This window comes from Lissotriton vulgaris, unplaced genomic scaffold, assembly GCF_964263255.1.
Source record: "Lissotriton vulgaris unplaced genomic scaffold, aLisVul1.2 SCAFFOLD_1798, whole genome shotgun sequence".
Lineage (NCBI taxonomy): Eukaryota > Metazoa > Chordata > Amphibia > Caudata > Salamandridae > Lissotriton > Lissotriton vulgaris.
The window spans coordinates 75,671-93,456 of NW_028246531.1; the positions used below are offsets into that span (position 1 = coordinate 75,671).

The 17,786-nt window shown below is 52.5% G+C and overlaps 4 protein-coding genes across 4 annotated transcripts; 1 reads left to right on the plus strand and 3 right to left on the minus strand.

Annotated features, from left to right (window-relative positions):
* Positions 1 to 7,359: 7,359 nt before the first annotated feature.
* LOC147665892 (histone H4) lies at positions 7,360 to 7,777 on the minus strand. The gene has a single exon (XM_086949411.1). It carries the CDS (start codon positions 7,739 to 7,741, stop codon positions 7,430 to 7,432), a length of 312 nt encoding a protein of 103 aa, XP_086805537.1. The 5' UTR covers positions 7,742 to 7,777; the 3' UTR covers positions 7,360 to 7,429.
* Positions 7,778 to 10,096: 2,319 nt separating this feature from the next.
* Positions 10,097 to 10,645, plus strand: LOC147665893 (histone H2B 1.2-like). The gene has a single exon (XM_086949412.1). It carries the CDS (start codon positions 10,100 to 10,102, stop codon positions 10,595 to 10,597), a length of 498 nt encoding a protein of 165 aa, XP_086805538.1. The 5' UTR covers positions 10,097 to 10,099; the 3' UTR covers positions 10,598 to 10,645.
* A 975-nt stretch (positions 10,646 to 11,620) lies between these two features.
* LOC147665894 (histone H3) lies at positions 11,621 to 12,075 on the minus strand. The gene has a single exon (XM_086949413.1). The coding sequence runs from the start codon at positions 12,049 to 12,051 to the stop codon at positions 11,641 to 11,643; it is 411 nt and encodes a 136-aa protein (XP_086805539.1). The 5' UTR covers positions 12,052 to 12,075; the 3' UTR covers positions 11,621 to 11,640.
* Positions 12,076 to 12,838: 763 nt separating this feature from the next.
* On the minus strand, positions 12,839 to 13,654 carry LOC147665895 (histone H1.01-like). Its single transcript, XM_086949414.1, has one exon. It carries the CDS (start codon positions 13,632 to 13,634, stop codon positions 12,987 to 12,989), a length of 648 nt encoding a protein of 215 aa, XP_086805540.1. The 5' UTR covers positions 13,635 to 13,654; the 3' UTR covers positions 12,839 to 12,986.
* Between the last annotated feature and the right edge of the window lie 4,132 nt (positions 13,655 to 17,786).

The window sequence follows — 17,786 nt, forward strand, 5'->3', positions numbered from 1 at the left end:
GCAGGGGTGATACCTGCAATCTTACCCTGCGCGGAGCTCCATAACCCTGGGTAGAAGGTACAACTTCATCCCCTGGAAGCTTAACACCTACAATTGTCACAAGTATCAGTAAAACCGGTGCCTGGATGCTGGAAGTAGGCCCAAGGCCTTGCACGACTACCCTGATACTGTGAAGGGGTGGAATACACTTTATTGGGCATGTGAAGTGTTTTGCTTTCACATCTCCAGCCAGGGGTGAAACCTGAAAACTTACCCTGCGCTGAGCTCCATAACCCTGGGTAGAAGATGTGACTTCTTCCCCTTAAAGCTTGACACCACCAAATGTCACAGGTATCAGTAAAACTTGTGCCTGGAGGCTGGAAGTAGGCCCAAGGCCTTGCAGGCCTTTCCTGATACTGTGAATGGGTGGAATACACTTTACTGGGCATGTGAGGTGTTTTGCTTTAACACCTCCAGCCAGGGGTGACACCTAAAATCTTACCCTGCGCGGAGCTCCATAACCCTGGGTAGAATGTACAACTTCATCCCCTTGAAGCTTAACACCTCCAAATTTCACAAGTATCAGTAAAACTGGTGCCTGGATGCTGGAAGCAGGCCCAGGGCCTTGCAGGCCTTTTCCTGTTACTCTAAAGGAGTTAAATAAACTTTGCTGAGTATGTAAAGTGCTTTGTTTTCATACCTCCATCTAGGGGTAAAATCTGAAATCTTACCCTCTGCGGAGCTCCATAACCCTGGGTAGAAGGTACAACTTCATCCCCTTGGAGCTTAACACCTCCAATTGTCACAAGTATCAGTAAAACTGGTGCCTGGATGCTGGAAGTAGGCCTAATGCCATGCAGGCCTTTTCCTGTAATGGTACCGGGGTTAAACACACTCTGGTGTGTATGTGATTTGTTGGGTTTACGCACATCTAGGCAGGGGTGATACCTGCAATCTTACCCTGCGCGGAGCTCCATAACCCTGGGCAGAAGGTACAACTTCACCCCCTTGAAGATTAACACCTCCAAATGTCGCAAGATTCATGAAAACTGCTGCCTGGAGGCTGGAGGTAGGCCCAAGGCCTTGCAGACCTTTCCCTGTAACTGTAAAGGTGTTAAATACACTTTGTGGTGTCTGAGATGTGTTGGTTATTCACACATCCAGGCAGGGGTGATACCTGACATCTTACCCTCCGTGGAGCTCCATACCCCTGGGTAGAAGGTACACCTTCATCCCCTTGAAGGTTAACACCTCCAAATGTCACAAGTATCAGTAAAACTGGTGCCTGGATGCTGGAAGTAGGCCCAAGGCCTTGCGGGCCTTTTCCTGTTACTGCAAAGGAGTTAAAAACACTTTGCTGAGTATGTGAAATGCTTTGTTTTCAAACGTGCAGCTAGGGGTGAATTCTGGAATGTTACCCTGTGCGGAGCTTCATAACTCTGGGTGGAAGGTACAACTTCATCCCCTTGAAGCTTAACACCTCCAAATGTCACAAGATTCATTAAAATTGCTGCTTGGAGGCTGGAGGTGGGCCCAAGGCCTTGCAGACCTTTCCCTGTAACTGTAAAAGGGTTAAATACAGTCTGTGGTGTCTGAGATGTGTTGGTTATTCACACATCCAGGCAGGGGTGATTCCTGAAATCTTACCCTGCGGGGAGCTCCGTAACCCTGGGTAGAAGGTACAACTTCATCCCCTTGAAGGTTAACACCTCAAAATGTCACAAGTATCAGTAAAACTGGTGCCTGGATGCTGGAAGTAGGCCCAAGGCCTTGCAGGCCTTTTCCTGTAACTGCAAAGGAGTTAACTACACTTTGCTGAGTATATGAAGTCGTTTGTTTTCAAACCTCCATCTAGGGGTGAAATCTGAAATCTTACCCTGCGCGGAGCTCCATAACCCTGGGTAGAAGGTACAACTTCATCCCCTTGAAGCTTAACACCTCCAAATGTCACAGGACTCACTAAAACTGCTGCCTGGAGGCTGGGGGTAGGCCCAAGGCCTTGCAGACCTTTCCCTGTAACTGTACAGGGGTTAAATACACTCTGTTGTGTATGTGACTAGTTGGGTTTTCACACATCTAGGCAGGGGCGATACTTGCGATCTTACCCTTCGCGGAGCTCCATAACCCTGGGTAGAAGCTACAACCTAATCCCCTTGAAGCTTAACACTTCCAAATGTCACAAGTATCAGTAAAACTGGTGCCTGAATGCTGGAAGTAGGCCCAAGGCCTTGCAGGCCTTTTCCTGTTACAGCAAAGGAGTGACATACATTTTGCTGAGTATGTAAAGTGCTTTATTTTCAAACGTGCAGCTAGGGGTGAAATCTGGAATCGTACCCTGTGCGGAGCTCCATAACCCTGGGTAGGAGGTACAACTTCATCCCCTTGAAGCTTAACACCTCCAAATGTCACAAGTATCAGTAAAACTGGTGACTGGATGCTGCAAGTAGGCCCAAGGCCTGCAGGCCTTTTCCTGTTACTGCAAAGGAGTTAAATACACTTTGCTGAGTATGTAAAGTGCTTACTTTTCATACCTCCATCTAGGGGTGAAATCTGAAATCTTACCCTGTGCGGAGCTCCATAACCCTGGGTAGAAGGTACACTGTCATCCCCTTGAAGCTTAACACCTCCAAATGTCACAAGATTCATTAAAACTGGTGCCTGGAGGCAGGCCCAAGGCCTTGCAGACCTTTCCCTGTAACTGTACAGGGGTTAAATACACTTTGTGGTGTCTGAGTTGTGTTGGTTATTCACACATCCAGGCGGGGGTGATACCTGAAATCTTACCCTGCGCGGAGCTCAATAACCCTGGGTAGAAGGTACAACTTCATCCCCTTGAAGCTTAACACCTCCAAATGTCACAAGTATCAGTAAAACTGGAGCCTGGATGCTGGAAGTGGGCCCAAGGCCTTGCAGGCCTTTTCCTGTAACTGCAAAGGAGTTACATACACTTTGCTGAGTATGTCAAGTGCTTTGTTTTCATTCCTCCATCTAGGGGTGAAATCTGAAATCTTACCCTGCGAGGAGCTCCATAACCCTGGGTAGAAGGTACAACTTCATCCGCTTGAAGCTTAACACCTCCAAATGTCACAAGTATCAGTAAAACTGGTGCCTGGATGCTGGAAGTAGGCCCAAGGCCTTGCAGGCCTTTTCCTGGCACTGCAAAGGAGTTAACTACACTTTTCAGAGTATATGAAGTGGTTTGTTTTCAAACCTCCATCTAGGGGTGAAATCTGAAATCTTACCCTGCGCGGAGCTCCGTAACCCTGGGTAGAAGGGACAACTTCATCCCCTTGAAGCTTAACACCTCCAAATGTCACAAGATTCATCAAAACTGGTGCCTGGATGCTGGAAGTAGGCCCAAGGCCTTGCAGGCCTTTTCCTGGAACTGCAAAGGAGATAAATACTCTTTGCTGAGTTTGTAAAGTGCTTTCTTTTCAAACGTGCAGCTAGGGGTGATATCTGAAATCTTATCCTGCGCGGACCTCCATAACCCTGGGTAGAAGGTACAACTTCATCCCCTTGAAGCTTAACACCTCCAAATGTCACAAGATTCACTAAAACTGCTACCTGGAGGCTGGAGGTAGTCCCAAAGCCGTGCAGACCTTTCCCTGTAACTGTTCAGGGGTTAAATACTCTCTGTTGTGTATGTGACTAGTTGGGTTTTCACACATCTAGGCAGGGGTGATACCTGCAATCTTACCCTGCGCGGAGCTCCATAACCCTGGGTAGAAGCGACAACTTCATCCCCTTGAAGCTTAACACCACCAAATGTCACTGGTTTCTGTAAAACTGGTGCCAGGAGGCTGGAAACACACCCAGGGCCTTGCAGGCCTTGCTCTGACACCGTAAAGGAGTTAAATACACTTTTTCGTGTATGGTAAGTGTTCTATGTTCACACCTCCAGCCTGGGATGAAACCTCAAATCTTACCCTGCGCTGAGCTCCATAACCCTGGGTAGAAGGTGCGACTTCATCCCCTTGAAGCTTAACACCTCCAAATGTCACAAGTATCACAAAAGCAGGTGCCTGGAGGCTGGACAAAAGGCACAAGGCCTTGCAGGCCTTTCCTGATACTGTGAAGGGGTGAAATACACTATATTGGGCTTGTGAAGTGTTTTGCTTTAAAACATCCAGCTAGGGGTGAAACTTTAAATCTTACCCTGCGCTGAGCTCCATGACCCTGGGTAGACAGTGTGACTTCATCCCTTGTAGCTTAACACCACCAAATGTCACTGGTTTCTGTAAAACTGGAGCCAGGAGGCTGGAAACACACCCAGGGCCTTGCAGGCCTGGCTCTGACACTGTAAAGGAGTTAAATACATTTTTTCGTGTATGGTAAGTGTTCTATTTTCACACCTCCAGCCTGGGATGAAACCTCAAATCTTACCCTGCGCTGAGCTCCATAACCCTGGGTAGAAGGTGCGACTTCATCCCCTTGAAGCTTAACACCTCCAAATGTCACAAAATTCATGAAAACTGCTGCCTGGAGGCTGGAGGTAGGCCCAAGGCCTTGCAGACCTTTCCCTGTAACTGTACAGGGGTTAAATACACTCTGTTGTCTATGTGATTTGTTGGGTTTCACGCATTAAGGCAGGGGTGATACCTGCAATCTTACCCTGCGCGGAGCTCCATGACGGTGGGTAGAAGGTACAACATCATCCCCTTGAAGCTTAACACCTCCAAATGTCACAAGTATCAGGAAAACTGGTGCCTGGAGGCTGGAAGTAGGCCCAAGGCCATGTTGGCCTTTCCTGATACTGTGAAGGGGTGACACACACTTCATTGGACTTGTGAAGTGTGTTGTTTTCACACCCCCAGCCAAGAGTATAACCCAAAATCTTACCCTGCGCGAAGTTCCTTAACCCTGGGTAGAGGGAGTGACTTTGTCCCCTTGAAGCTGGAGGCTTCATGTGGTCACAAGTATCACTAAAACAGGTGCCTGGGGGCTGGAAATGTGCCTACGGTCTTGCAGACCTAGGTCTGATACTGTGAGGGGGTTAGATACATTGTTGGAATAAAGAAGTCTTTCGTTTCCCCACCTCCAGCCAGGGGTGGAACCTCAAATCTTACCCTGCGCGGAGCTCCATAGCCAAGGTTAGTAGGAGCAACTGTATCCCTTTGAAGATTAACTCAACCGAATGTTACAATTATCACTAAACAGGCCCACAGCCTTGTGCTGATACTGTAACAGGGGTGCATCTCATCCTGCGCGGAGCTCCATAGCCCTGTGTAGAAATAGCCACTTTGTGCCTGCAGGCTAGAAATGGGTTTGGGACACTGAAGGCTAGGATCTGATAATGTAAAGGGCTTTGTATACCTTTTAAATTAAGTTATGTGTTTTTTTCTCCACCTCCAGCCAAGAGGTAAATCCTGAAATATTACCCTAATCGGAGCTCCATAGCCCTGTGTAGAAAAAGTGACTTAGTCCCCTAGAACCTAAACATTTAGCAATATATATATTTTTAAAATTAACAGTCTTAAATGGGTAAATTGTACCCGGATCGGAACTCCATAGGCCGGGTAGAAAAAGTGAATTCGTACCCTTGAACCTAAAGATTTATTTAAATAAATAAAAAAAAATGTGTATATATAGTTTTTTTATTTTTTAGACCACCTTCAGCTTAGGGGGAAAACCTGAAGTTTTAACCGGATCGGAGCTCCATAGCCTCAGGTAGAAACAGTGACTTTGTCCCCTTGAACCAAGAGAGTTAGTAAAAAAAAAAAAAAAAATGTTTATATATAGTTGTTTGTTTTTTTGCAGACCTCCAGCTAAGGGGGAAAACCGGAAATGTTACCCGAATCGGAGCTCACCAGCCCTGGGCAGGAAAAGTGACTTTGTCCCCTTGAACCTAAAGAGTTAGTATAAAATTAATAAAAATAATAAAAAAAAATGTATATATATATTTTTTTGCTTACCTTCAGCTAAGGGGAAAAACCGGAAATTTTGCCCGAATCGGAGCTCCATAGCCTCGGGTAGAAACAGTGACTTTGTCCCCTTGAACCTAGAGTTATTTAAAAAAAAAAAAAAAATGTTTATATATAGTTTTAAAAAAAAGCAATACAATAAAAATGTGTATATATACTTTTTTTTTTTTTTTCGGGGGGCCGACCTCCAGCTAAGGGGGAAAACCGGAAATTTTACCCGGAAAGGAGCTCCATAGCCTCGGGTAGAAACAGTGACTTTGTCCCCTTGAACCTAGAGAGTTAGTAAAAAAAAAAAAAACATTAAAAAAAATTATAATGTTTATTATATATAGTTTTAAAAAAAAGCAATACGATAAAAATGTGTATATATCGTTTTTCTTTTTTTTTTTGGGCCGACCTCCAGCTAAGGGGGAAAACCGGAAATGCTACCCGAATCGGAGCTCACCAGCCCTGGGTAGGAAAAGTGACTTTGTCCACTTGAACCTAAAGAGTTAGTATAACATTAATTAAAAAAAAAAAATGTGTATATGTAGATTTTTTTTTTTTTGCTTACCTCCAGCTAAGGGGGGAAACCGGAAATTGTACCCGAATCGGAGCTCCCCAGCCCTGGGTACAAGTAGTGCCATTGTCCCCTTGAACCAAACTGTCCACACAGGAGGGGGGGGGGGGGGGGGGGGGGGGAGAAAGGAAACGGGTGCTTAAAGACCCACAGGGACCCGTAAACGGTCATGATGGTTCGCCACAAACATTAGGATCCCACACCCACTTCCTATGGGCCGGCATGGGAACACTACTTTATGGACTATTAAGCCCCCACGCAGTGGGGGCTTACAGCGCCTGGACGGGAGACAAAGTTGGATTTAGCGCGGCCGTTCCGCCGCTCGGCCATCTGGTCGCACTGCACACTGGGCCATCTGGTCACCGCACGATAGTGCGACCAGATGGCCCACTGAGCTGTGCGACCAGATGGCCCACTGAGCTCTGCGACCAGATGGCCCACTGAGCTCTGCGACCAGATGGCCGGGCGGCGAAACGGCCGCGCTAACTCCAACTTTGTCCCTCTTCCGTGTTATGCTGCAAGCCCCCGGGGGGCTTAATAGTCGGGGAAACGGCAGGCCCGTAGGGCCCAGGGCCGGGCTAAACCCACCGTAGGTCCCCGGGCAAGGGCTCCATGATGGCGGGCCCCTGGGCCGGGCTTAACCTGCCTCATCTCCCCGGTTTCGGGCCCCAGGATAACGGGCCAAACACGCCTTAGGTACCCAGTCCAAGGCTCCATGGTGGCGGGCCCCTGGGCTGGGCTGAACCCGCCTTCCCTGCCGTGCCTTCCATAGCAGAGTGGCTGCGGAGCAAATCCCCGGGCTCCCCCCTCCTCCCCTCCCGGGCGAGTGTGGGCCTAGATAGCAGCCCTGCGCTGCGGAAATAATAGTTCATAGACACAGCTCTCACAAGACATGGTGGTCGGCTCTTAAAAGAGCCTTTGAGTTGTTTTTTTTTTCTCTTTTTTTATCCGTGGGCAAGTCGAGTGTTTAACCGCCGAATCCGTAGAGGGTGCGGCCCTGGCGCTTCAGAGCATAGACCACATCCATGGCGGTGACGGTCTTCCTCTTGGCGTGCTCGGTGTAGGTGACGGCGTCCCGGATCACGTTCTCCAGGAAAACCTTCAGCACTCCGCGGGTCTCCTCGTAGATGAGGCCGGAGATGCGCTTGACTCCGCCACGGCGCGCCAGGCGGCGAATGGCCGGCTTGGTGATGCCCTGGATGTTGTCCCGGAGCACCTTGCGGTGCCTCTTGGCGCCGCCTTTACCGAGCCCCTTCCCTCCTTTGCCGCGTCCAGACATGTTCTCTTCTCGGTGCTGTGAGCAGAAATGGAGGCGAGGCTAGCACCGGATGCATAAATAGAGGAGCTGCAGACCGGCGCGGAGGCTCCAAGCCATGTGACGCACTCGGAGGCGGGAGAGAGCCCGGCCTGCCCTCTGCAGGGAGCGGGGGGCTCGAGAGGCCGTTGCCTTTTGAAAAAGAGCGGGCTCCCAGCCCGCCTTTGTCATGGGCTGGCTCAGCAGCTGCCGCCGGTGCACAGACCACAGTCAAACACACGCACACGCCTCCCTTCCCGCCCCCCACTTGTGACCGCAGCCCGCCTAACCCTCTCGTTCCGTGCCCCCTCCTTTCATATGAACAGAAGCCCATGGAGATGTTTTAATGGAGATAACACCCGTTAACGGCCTCTCCCCGCTGTGTGTGGCCGCCCGCACCCCCGTAACACTGTCCACGTCTCGCGCTTAAGGTACCTGGCTCAGCAGCTGCCGCCGATGCACAGACCACAGTCAAACACACGCACACGCCTCCCTTCCCGGCCCCCACGTGTGACCGCAGCCCGCCTAACCCTCTCGTTCCGTGCCCCCTCCTTTCATGTGAACAGAAGCCCATGGAGATGTTTTAATGGAGATAACACCCGTTAACGGCCTCTCCCGCTGTGTCTGGCCGCCCGCACCCCCGTAACACTGTCCACACCTCGCGCTTAAGGTACCTGGCTCAGCAGCTGCCGCCGGTGCACAGACCACAGTCAAGCCCACGGCTCCCTTCCCGGCCCCCACTTGTGACCGCAGCCCGCCTAACCCTCTCGTTCCGTGCCCCCTCACGCACACGCCTCCCTTCCCGGCCCCCACTTGTGACCGCAGCCCGCCTAACCCTCTCGTACCGCGCCCCCTCACGCACACGCCTCCCGGCCCCCACTTGTGACCGCAGCCCGCCTAACCCTCTCGTTCCATGCCCCCTCCTTTCATGTGAACAGAAGCCCCGGAGATGTTTTAATGGAGATAACACCCGGTAACGGCCTCTCCCCGCTGTGTGTGGCCGCCCGCACCCCCGTAACACTGTCCACGTCTCGCGCTTAAGGCACCTCCCTTCCCGCCCACACCCCACTTGTGACCGCGGCTCACCTAACCCCCTCGTTCGGTGCCCCCTCCCAATTCTGAGCAGAAGGCTCTGAAATTTTTTAATGGAGGCAACACGTTCACGGCCTCACCCCGCTGCGTTTGGACGCCTGCGACCTCGTAACACTGCCCACATCTCACGCCCGGCTGGGGCAAGCCTGCAAAATGTGTCGTCGCCCCCCCCCCCCCCCCCCCAAATGTATATGGTATGAAAAAGAGCGCGCTCCCAGCCCGCCTCTTTGTCAGGGGCTCCCGATCGGACTCAGCAGCTGCAGCCGATCACAGCCAAACACAGACACTCCTCCCTTCCAGGCCCCCACTTGTTACCGCGGCCCGCCTAACCCTCGCGTTCGGTGCCCGCTCGGCTGGGGCAAGTCTGCAAAAAGTGTCCCATATAATTAAAATGATATACGTATATAAAGAAAAAACATTAATATGGTCGGCCTCATGCTAGGCTTTGGGACGTGGCAACATTTATGTGTATGGCCGAGAGCTTGGGCATGCCCTCCCCTATGAAGCTACGGTTGCGGGCGCTGCCGCATCTAAGAGGCCGCCAGAGTAACACCATGGCACGGATACGCTCTTTGATGGAGTCTGTGGATGGCCCTGAAAAGAGCCTTTGTGTTTAGGGTGTGTTTCCACGGTGGTCTGCGGGCCCTTACTTGCTTGCTTTGCCCTGTGCCTTGTGGCTCTCGGTTTTCTTGGGCAGCAGCACGGCCTGGATGTTGGGCAGGACTCCTCCCTGGGCGATGGTGACTCGGCCTAGCAGCTTGTTCAGCACCTCGTCGTTGCGGATGGCCAGCTGGAGGTGTCTGGGGATGATGCGGGTCTTCTTGTTGTCCCGAGCGGCGTTGCCAGCCAACTCCAGGATCTCAGCGGTGAGGTACTGCAGCCAAGTAGACGGGGGCACCAGCGCCCACCCTCTCGGCGTAGCTTCCCTTCCGGAGCAGCCTGTGCACACGGCCCACGGGGAACTGGAGCCCGGCCCTGGAAGAGCGTGTCTTGGCCTTGGCGCGGGCCTTTCCTCCCTGCTTTCCGCGTCCAGACATGGCGATCGATCTAGGGTCTCAGTCACACAACAGCGAGAATGATACTGCTCTTCCTGCTGGCCTCCGGTAATATAAAGACTTCGGGAGCGTCTGATTGGTTGACAGCTAGTCGCTGATAGTACTTCTCATTGGAGGGAGGCGAGCTTCTGTTTAGCCAATCAGAGTCCCAGAACCGCATCACTCTAGGAACTGGGGGCCCTGCCTATGACTGCCAATGAGAAGAGAGAGCCGGGAGGAAGCTGCTTTGCACGCCCAGCCTATAAATACAAGTGACGGGCGCCCCGCATTTATTTCTCTCGGCTCCACAGCACGCGGTGAAAGATTCTCGACCATGCCTGAACCAGCCAAGTCCGCGCCGGCTCCCAAGAAGGGCTCCAAGAAAGCGCTCTCCAAGCCGCCCAAGAAGGACGGGAAGAAGCGCAAGAGGAGCAGGAAGGAAAGCTATGCCATCTACATTTACAAAGTGATGAAGCAGGTGCACCCGGACACCGGCATCTCCTCCAAGGCCATGGGCATCATGAACTCCTTCGTGAACGACATCTTCGAGCGCATCGCTGCAGAGGCTTCCAAGCTGGCCCACTACAACTCGCGGCGCACCATCACCTCACGGGAGATCCAGACCGCAGTCCGCCTTCTGCTGCCCGGAGAGCTGGCCAAGCACGCCGTGTCGGAGGGCACCAAGGCCGTCACCAAGTACACCAGCGCCAAGTAAGGCTTCCAGGCGCACCCCAACGAACACAACGGCTCTTTTAAGGGCCAACCACCTCCTCCCCTAAGAGCTAATGTGCTTCTAATATGACAAAAGAATGTGTTTTACAAGGGTAATGTTGAGCGCAGAAAGGGCCGCTCTCCCGGGGTTTGCTGCAGACCGAGGGACGACGGAGCAGGCAACCCGTTTTGCCTCTGTAAATTAACAAGTCTATATGAATGAGCCCTCTTTGGGACCACGTTTTGCCTCTGTAAATAAACATGTCTATATGAATGAGCCCTCTTTGGGACCACGTGCCACCTAAGCACTGTAATGTAGCGATCACGTTAAATAAACCTGCTAGCAAGTCACACAGCTACTCCCGGGCAATTTGCTTTCCATGTTATGGGCGAACAGCTTTATTGTGTGCGGGTTTAACGTTGTGTTTGCATTTCCAAACCCAGGGGAACGGCTACAATCCGCCGCGGGGCAAACGCTCCCGAAATCACACACATGAACCCGATGTACCGGGGGCAGAGATGCCTCATAGCGCTGGCTTGTGACCAGCGGATCCCTGCAAAACCCTCTACCCTACCCCTCCCCCAAACAAAGCTCTCTATTAAATGAAGGGTACATTGACGAGCTTTTTGTGCACTGTGAACACGGAATTCTCTGGTCACCCCCAGAGCCTGTAAAAGTTGCCCAGTACTCGTGGTACTCTAAGAACCCGATGTACCGGGAGCACAGATGCCCAATCGCGGTGGCTTATGACCCGCGCACAGATGCCCAATAGCGGTGGCTTATGACCCTCGGATCCCTACCACAACCCTCTACCCAAACAACGCTTCAAATGAAGGGCACGTTGAAGAGGTGTTTGTGCACTGTGAACACAGAGTTCTCTGGTTTCCGCAGAGCCGGTATCAGTTGCCCGGTGCTCGTGGTACTCACAGCCCACCCTCCCTAACCTGTAGACCATGCCATGGCAGATAAGAGTAGCTCGTAGATGACAGGGTGGTGGCCCTTAAAAGAGCCGTTGTGGTGGTGGTGGTTCGTGTCGGTCTGTCACCTTAGGCCCTCTCGCCTCGGATGCGACGGGCCAGCTGGATGTCCTTGGGCATGATGGTCACCCTCTTGGCGTGGATGGCGCACAGGTTGGTGTCCTCGAAGAGCCCGACCAGGTAGGCCTCGCTGGCCTCCTGCAGGGCCATGACGGCGGAGCTCTGGAAGCGCAGGTCGGTCTTGAAGTCCTGGGCGATCTCCCTCACCAAGCGCTGGAAGGGCAGCTTGCGGATGAGGAGCTCGGTGGACTTCTGGTAGCGGCGGATCTCGCGGAGAGCCACGGTGCCGGGCCGGTAACGGTGAGGCTTCTTGACTCCGCCGGTGGCAGGCGCGCTCTTGCGGGCTGCCTTGGTGGCCAGCTGCTTGCGGGGCGCTTTGCCGCCGGTGGACTTGCGGGCTGTCTGCTTGGTGCGGGCCATGGCGGGAGCGGTCTCTCTCAGTCAGCGAGGAAGAATGGCGTCTACCGGGGAAAGAGCCCTATTTATTGCCTCACAGACGGAGGGCTGCTCTGGTTGGCTGAAGAGACCGCCCCACGTTCGAAAATAGCCCGCGGTGCGCACCGATTGGTTACTGAACTGAAGGCTGCAGTCTAACTGTCCAATGAGCTCTGGATCAAAGAGAACCCTCCGGTTGGATGATTGCACGATGGAGCCGGCCGGAGCCCGCGCCTCGGCCAGCCTTTGTCTCCGTCCATCCACTTGTAGTCAGGCGGACGACTCGACCCCGGTCAACCCGGAGAGGAGCCCCCGATGTCATAAGCACACTGCCCTTGGTCACCCTGGAACACTCCCCCGTTACCAGCGCTCGATTGAAAGTTCACAGTCGTCTGCTTTATGCAGACACCATATCGAGTCTGCCCGGGTACAGTGAAAGCACCAACACACACACGTTATTGCACATGTATTATAAACGGAGGTCTTATAACCCCCAGACCCCCTTTTTACCCGCCCCTGCTCACCCTGGAACACTCCCCCGTTACCAGCGCTCGATTGAAAGTTCACAGTCGTCTGCTTTATGCAGACACTATTTCGAGTCTAGCCGGGTACAGTGAAAGCACAGAGACACACACGTTATTGCACATGTATTATAAACGGAGGTCTTATAACTCCCAGACCCCCTTATTTTCTATGCTATACCGATTTCAATCCACGCAGCACCGAAAGAGCCGTTTATATGGCCAAGATCACACGCGGCACTCGCGTGTGGAAAGGTGCGCTAGGGATGTATTGTGCTGTTTATTTTTGAGGAGTGGGGCATTGGGTGGGTGCAAAGGTGGGGATGAACACGCTCTCTTCTAGACAGGGTGGTGGCCCTTAAAAGAGCCGTTGTGTTTGCAGTGTCTCGGTGCAAGCCCTTACTTCTTCTTGGGCGCTGCCTTTTTGGGCTTCGCTGCTTTGGGCTTGGCTGCCTTGGGTTTGACTACCTTGGCAGGGCTTTTCTTGGCTACTTTGGGCTTCGCCGCCTTGGCTTTCGCTGGGCTCTTGGCAGCCTTTTTGGCGGGGGCAGCCTTGGGCTTCTTGGGGCTCTTGGCTGCTGCTGGCTTCTTGACCTTCTTCGGGCTCTTCTTGACCCCCGCGGGAGCCTTTTTGGGCTTCTTGGCGGCAGGGGCTGCTTTCTTGGCCGCTGGCTTCTTGGTCTTGGAGGCTGACTTCTTGGCCGCCTTCTTGCCCTCCAGCTGCTTCTTATTGACCTTGAAGGATCCTGAGGCCCCGGTGCCCTTCAGCTGGGCTAGGGCGCCTTTGCTGACCAGGCTCTTGAGGGAGACCTTAACGCGGCTCTTGTTCTTGTCCGCATCGTAGCCGGCGGCGGTCAGCGCTTTCTTCAGGGCCACCAGGGAGACTCCCTTCCTCTCGGCCGAGGCGGTCACGCACTTCAAAATCAGATCGGACACGCTGGGACCGGAAGGCTTCTTGGCCTTAGAGGCCCCCGCTGCTTTCTTCTGCTTCTTCTTGGGGGCGACCTCAGCGGGAGGAGCCGCGGCGGCTGGAGCGGTTTCTGCCATTGCAATACAAGTCTCGACGCTGTCACAGAAAAGAAATGTACCTCCCAGCCCGAGCCCCATGCATATATAGGGAGGAGCCAGCCCCTGATTGGTCCCGAGGAGAGAGGGCTGTGCGAGGCGCCCTCGGCTCTCTGCTCCGAGCTGACTTTTGTGTTTCCTACCACCGGAGTATCTAAGTTTTAAAGCACAATCAGTTAAACATATGCTAACATGAACACATGTAAAGAAGCCCAGCTTCAGCCCCTTCCCGTGCCCGCCCCCGTTTCAGCCCACCCCGTCCTCAGAAGCTTGCCATCCGCCGTGAATCTCTGCCCTCCCCCGATGGCTGACGCCTCCGTGCCTGGATTCCTGTGATCCGGGCCCCTTTTTCCCGGTGCACCCTCGCGCTCTGAGGCCGGGAGCGGCGGCCCGCGGGCGGGAGGGGCCTCCTGCAGGGAGCGGGCCCTGTGCCGTCACAATGGGGCTCCAGGGTCCGCCTGGAGCGCGTTCTGCACCGGGCCGAAGTAACACAGGGCCCCGGCGGCCGTGCGCGGGGAGCGGAGACAACGCCAGGGAGACCCGGCCCGGGGGCCAGGGAGGGGGGGGGGGGGGGGACTCGCCGAGCGCCTGCACCCTCGGCTGTTGCATCCAAGTCTGGAGGGGGGGGCAGTCGGGGGACTTTTACAAGCAGCGGGGCACGGTCCGGCATCAAGACTCACGGGCATCACAAGGCGGCTGCGCGCTGGTAGCTTCGCATGCAGGCAGAGGGCATTCACTGCCAAGCACCGAGCTGGAGGAGACGGGGGCGCACTAAACACAATAAACACACAGTGACTCAATAGAGGCAGGCGGCCGAGTTAGACCTTCATGTTTAATGGCACCCAGAGTGAGAGCAGAGGGTATGAATGCACCTGAAATGGTGACCCCAGTACCTTCATGGAGGCCCTCTGGTGAGCTGATTTTTACAGCTGGACTTAGGTTTACATCTCAGGTGACATCTTTGGACGGGACCCGACCATAGCAACGCGGTCAAAACACCGCAGTACATTTCGATTGCTGCATTTACAACGCAAGTCTTTTCCACGACTTGCACGGGAGGGCGCTCTAGACTAAGGAATAGGGCGATTTACTATTCCAACACCTTCCCTACCTTACTTAGGCTGGAGTTGGAATAGTAAATCATACCATTCCTAAGTGTAGAGCGCCCTCCCGTGCAAGTCGTGGAAACCCCTAAAACAGCAATGTAATGTACCGCAATCTAATTGTTACATCCTACATCCCACAGTACAGAGTGAGGCCTTTGACTATCACTGTTGTATTGAGCTCGATGGCTGGGGTGGGGACCACTCCTGAATCAAATGGTATGTCAAGAGTGCGACCTGTGCCCACAAATCAGATTCTGCGCCTGGCAGCCTGATTGAGGTCTACTGTTAATTACAGGTTTTCGCCTTATATGTAGGTAGAGGGGAAAAAAAAAAAAAGAAAACACTTCACATAGTCCAAAACGTACATGAACACCATTCACAGTTTCAGATCTTAGCCTTCAGGTACCCTGGCCCATCCCTAGCTTCCAGGAACCTGTTTAAGTAATATGTCTGACACTATGAGGTTTCCAGAATAAAGGGGACAACGTCAGTCCTTCTACCCAGAGATATGGAGCTCCGCACATGGAAAGATTTCACGTCTTTCCCTGGGATGGAGGTGTAAGAATAAAATTCTTCACATAGCCCAAAACTGCACAAAAACCCCAGTCACCATATCAGAATAGAGCCTTCAGGGCACTGGGGCATTTCTAGCCTCCAGGGACCCGCTTTAGTGATATTTGTGACATTATGAGGTTTTCAGATTCAAGGGCGCTAAGTCACTCTTTCTACCCAGGGATTTGGAGCTCCACGCAGGGTAAGATTCAAGATTTCCCTCACGGGTGGAGGTGAAGAAATGAAAACACTTCACCTAGCCTAAAAGGTACATGCACCCATTTGAAATATCAGGCCTTGGCCTGCAGAGACATGGGCACATTTGTATCCACCAAACACACGTTTTAATGATAATTGTGAAATTATGATGTGCCCCTCTGCAAGGGGACAATGGCACACCTTCTACCCAGAACTACGGAGCTCGGCATAGGGTAAGATTTCCGCCTTTACCCTTGGATTTGAGAGAAGTGTTTTACTTCTCCGCCTCCTTCCAAGGGGACAACCTGCGATCTCCCCCTGTGCGTAGTTCCATAGCCCTGGGTAGACGGAGCAACTGTATCCCTTTGAAGATTAACATCTCCAAATGTTACAGGTATCAGAAAAACTGGTGCCTGGGGGCTGGAAGTAGTCCCAATGCCTTGCAGGCCTTTCCTGATACTGTGAAGGGGTGAAATACACTTTATTGGGCATGTGAAGTGTTTTGCTTTAACACCTCCAGCCAGGGGTGAAACCTGAAATCTAACCCTGCGCTGAGCTCCATAACCCTGGGTAGAAGGTGCGACTTCATCCCCTTGAAGTTGAACACCTACAAATGTCACAAGTATCAGTAAAACTGGTGCCTGGAGGCTGGAAGTAGGCCCAAGGCCTTGCAGGCCATTCCTGACACTGTGAAGGGGTGAAATACACTTTATTGGGCATGTGAAGTGCTTTGCTTTAACACCTCAAAACAGGGGTGAAACCTGAAAACTTACCCTGCGCTGAGCTCCATGACCCTGGGTAGACAGTGTGACTTCATCCCCTTGTAGCTCAACACCACCAAATGTCCCAGGAATCAGTATAACTGGTGCCAGGAGGCTGGAAACAGACCCAGTGCCTTGCAGGCCTTGCTCTGACACTGTAAAGGAGTTAAATACACTTGTTTGGTGTTTGGTATGTATTCTATTTTCACACCTCCAGCCTGGGGTGAAACCTGAAATCTTACCTTGCGCGGAGCTCCATAACACTGGGTAGACGGTGCAACTACATCCCCTTGAAGCTGAACACCTCCAAATGTCACAAGTTTTACAACAACAGGTGCCTGGAGGCTGGAAACAGGCACAAGGCCATGCAGGCCTTTTCCTGAAACTGTAAAGGAGTGAAGTACACTTTATTGAGCATGTGAAGTGTTGTGCTTTATCAGCTCCAGCCAGCGGAATAACCTGAAATCTTACCCTGCGCTGAGCTCCTTAACCCTGGGTAGAAGGTGTGACTTCTTCCCCTTGAAGCTTAACACCACTAAATGTCACAGGTATCAGTACAATTGGTGCCTGGAGGCTGGAAGTAGGCCCATGGCCTTGCAGACCGTTCCTGATACCGTAAAGGGGTTAAATACACTCTGTCGTGTATGTGATTTGGTGGGTTTTCACACATCTAGGCAGGGGCGATACCTGCAATCTTACCCTGCGCAGAGCTCCATAACCCTGGGTAGAAGGTACCACTTCACCCCCTTGAAGCTTAACACCTCCAAATGTCACAAGTATCAGTACAACTGGTGCCTGGATGCTGGAAGTAGGCCCTATGCCATGCAGGCCCTTTCCTGTAACTGTACAGGGGTTAAACACATTCTGTTGTGTATGTGATTTGTTGGGTTTTCACACCTCCAGCCAGGGGTGAAACCTTTAATCATACCCTGCGCTGAGCTTCATGACCCTGGGTAGACAGTGTAACTTCATACCTTGTAGCTTAACACCACCAAATGTCACTGGTTTCTGTAAAGCTGGTGCCAGGAGGCTGGAAACACACCCAGGGCCTTGCAGGCCTTGCTCTGACACTGTAAAGGAGTTAAATACACTTTGTCGTTTATGGTAAGTGTTCTACTTTCACACCTCCAGCCTGGGATGAAACCTCAAATATTACCCTGCGCTGAGCTCCATAACCCTGGGTAGAAGGTGCGACTTCATCCCCTTGAACCTTAACACCTCACAATGTCACAAGATTCATTAAAACTGCTGCCTGGAGGCTGGAGGTAGGCCCAAGGCCTTGCAGACCTTTCCCTGTAACTGTAAAGGGGTTAAATACACTTTGTGGTGTCTGAGATGTGTTGGTTATTCACACCTCCAGGCAGGGGTGATACCTGAAATCTTACCCTGCACGGAGCTCCATAACCCTGGGTAGAAGGTACACCTTCATCCCCTTGAAGGTTAACACCTCCAAATGTCACAAGTATCAGTAAAACTGGTGCCTGGATGCTGGAAGTAGGCCCAAGGCCTTGCAGGCC

What these genes read in the sequence shown, in the direction of transcription:
- LOC147665893 (XM_086949412.1), top strand. Translation starts at nt 10,100, where the DNA reads ATGAGAAGAGAGAGCCGGGAGGAAGCTGCTTTGCACGCCCAGCCTATA.
- LOC147665892 (XM_086949411.1), bottom strand. Translation starts at nt 7,741, where the DNA reads ATGTCTGGACGCGGCAAAGGAGGGAAGGGGCTCGGTAAAGGCGGCGCC.
- LOC147665895 (XM_086949414.1), bottom strand. Translation starts at nt 13,634, where the DNA reads ATGGCAGAAACCGCTCCAGCCGCCGCGGCTCCTCCCGCTGAGGTCGCC.
- LOC147665894 (XM_086949413.1), bottom strand. Translation starts at nt 12,051, where the DNA reads ATGGCCCGCACCAAGCAGACAGCCCGCAAGTCCACCGGCGGCAAAGCG.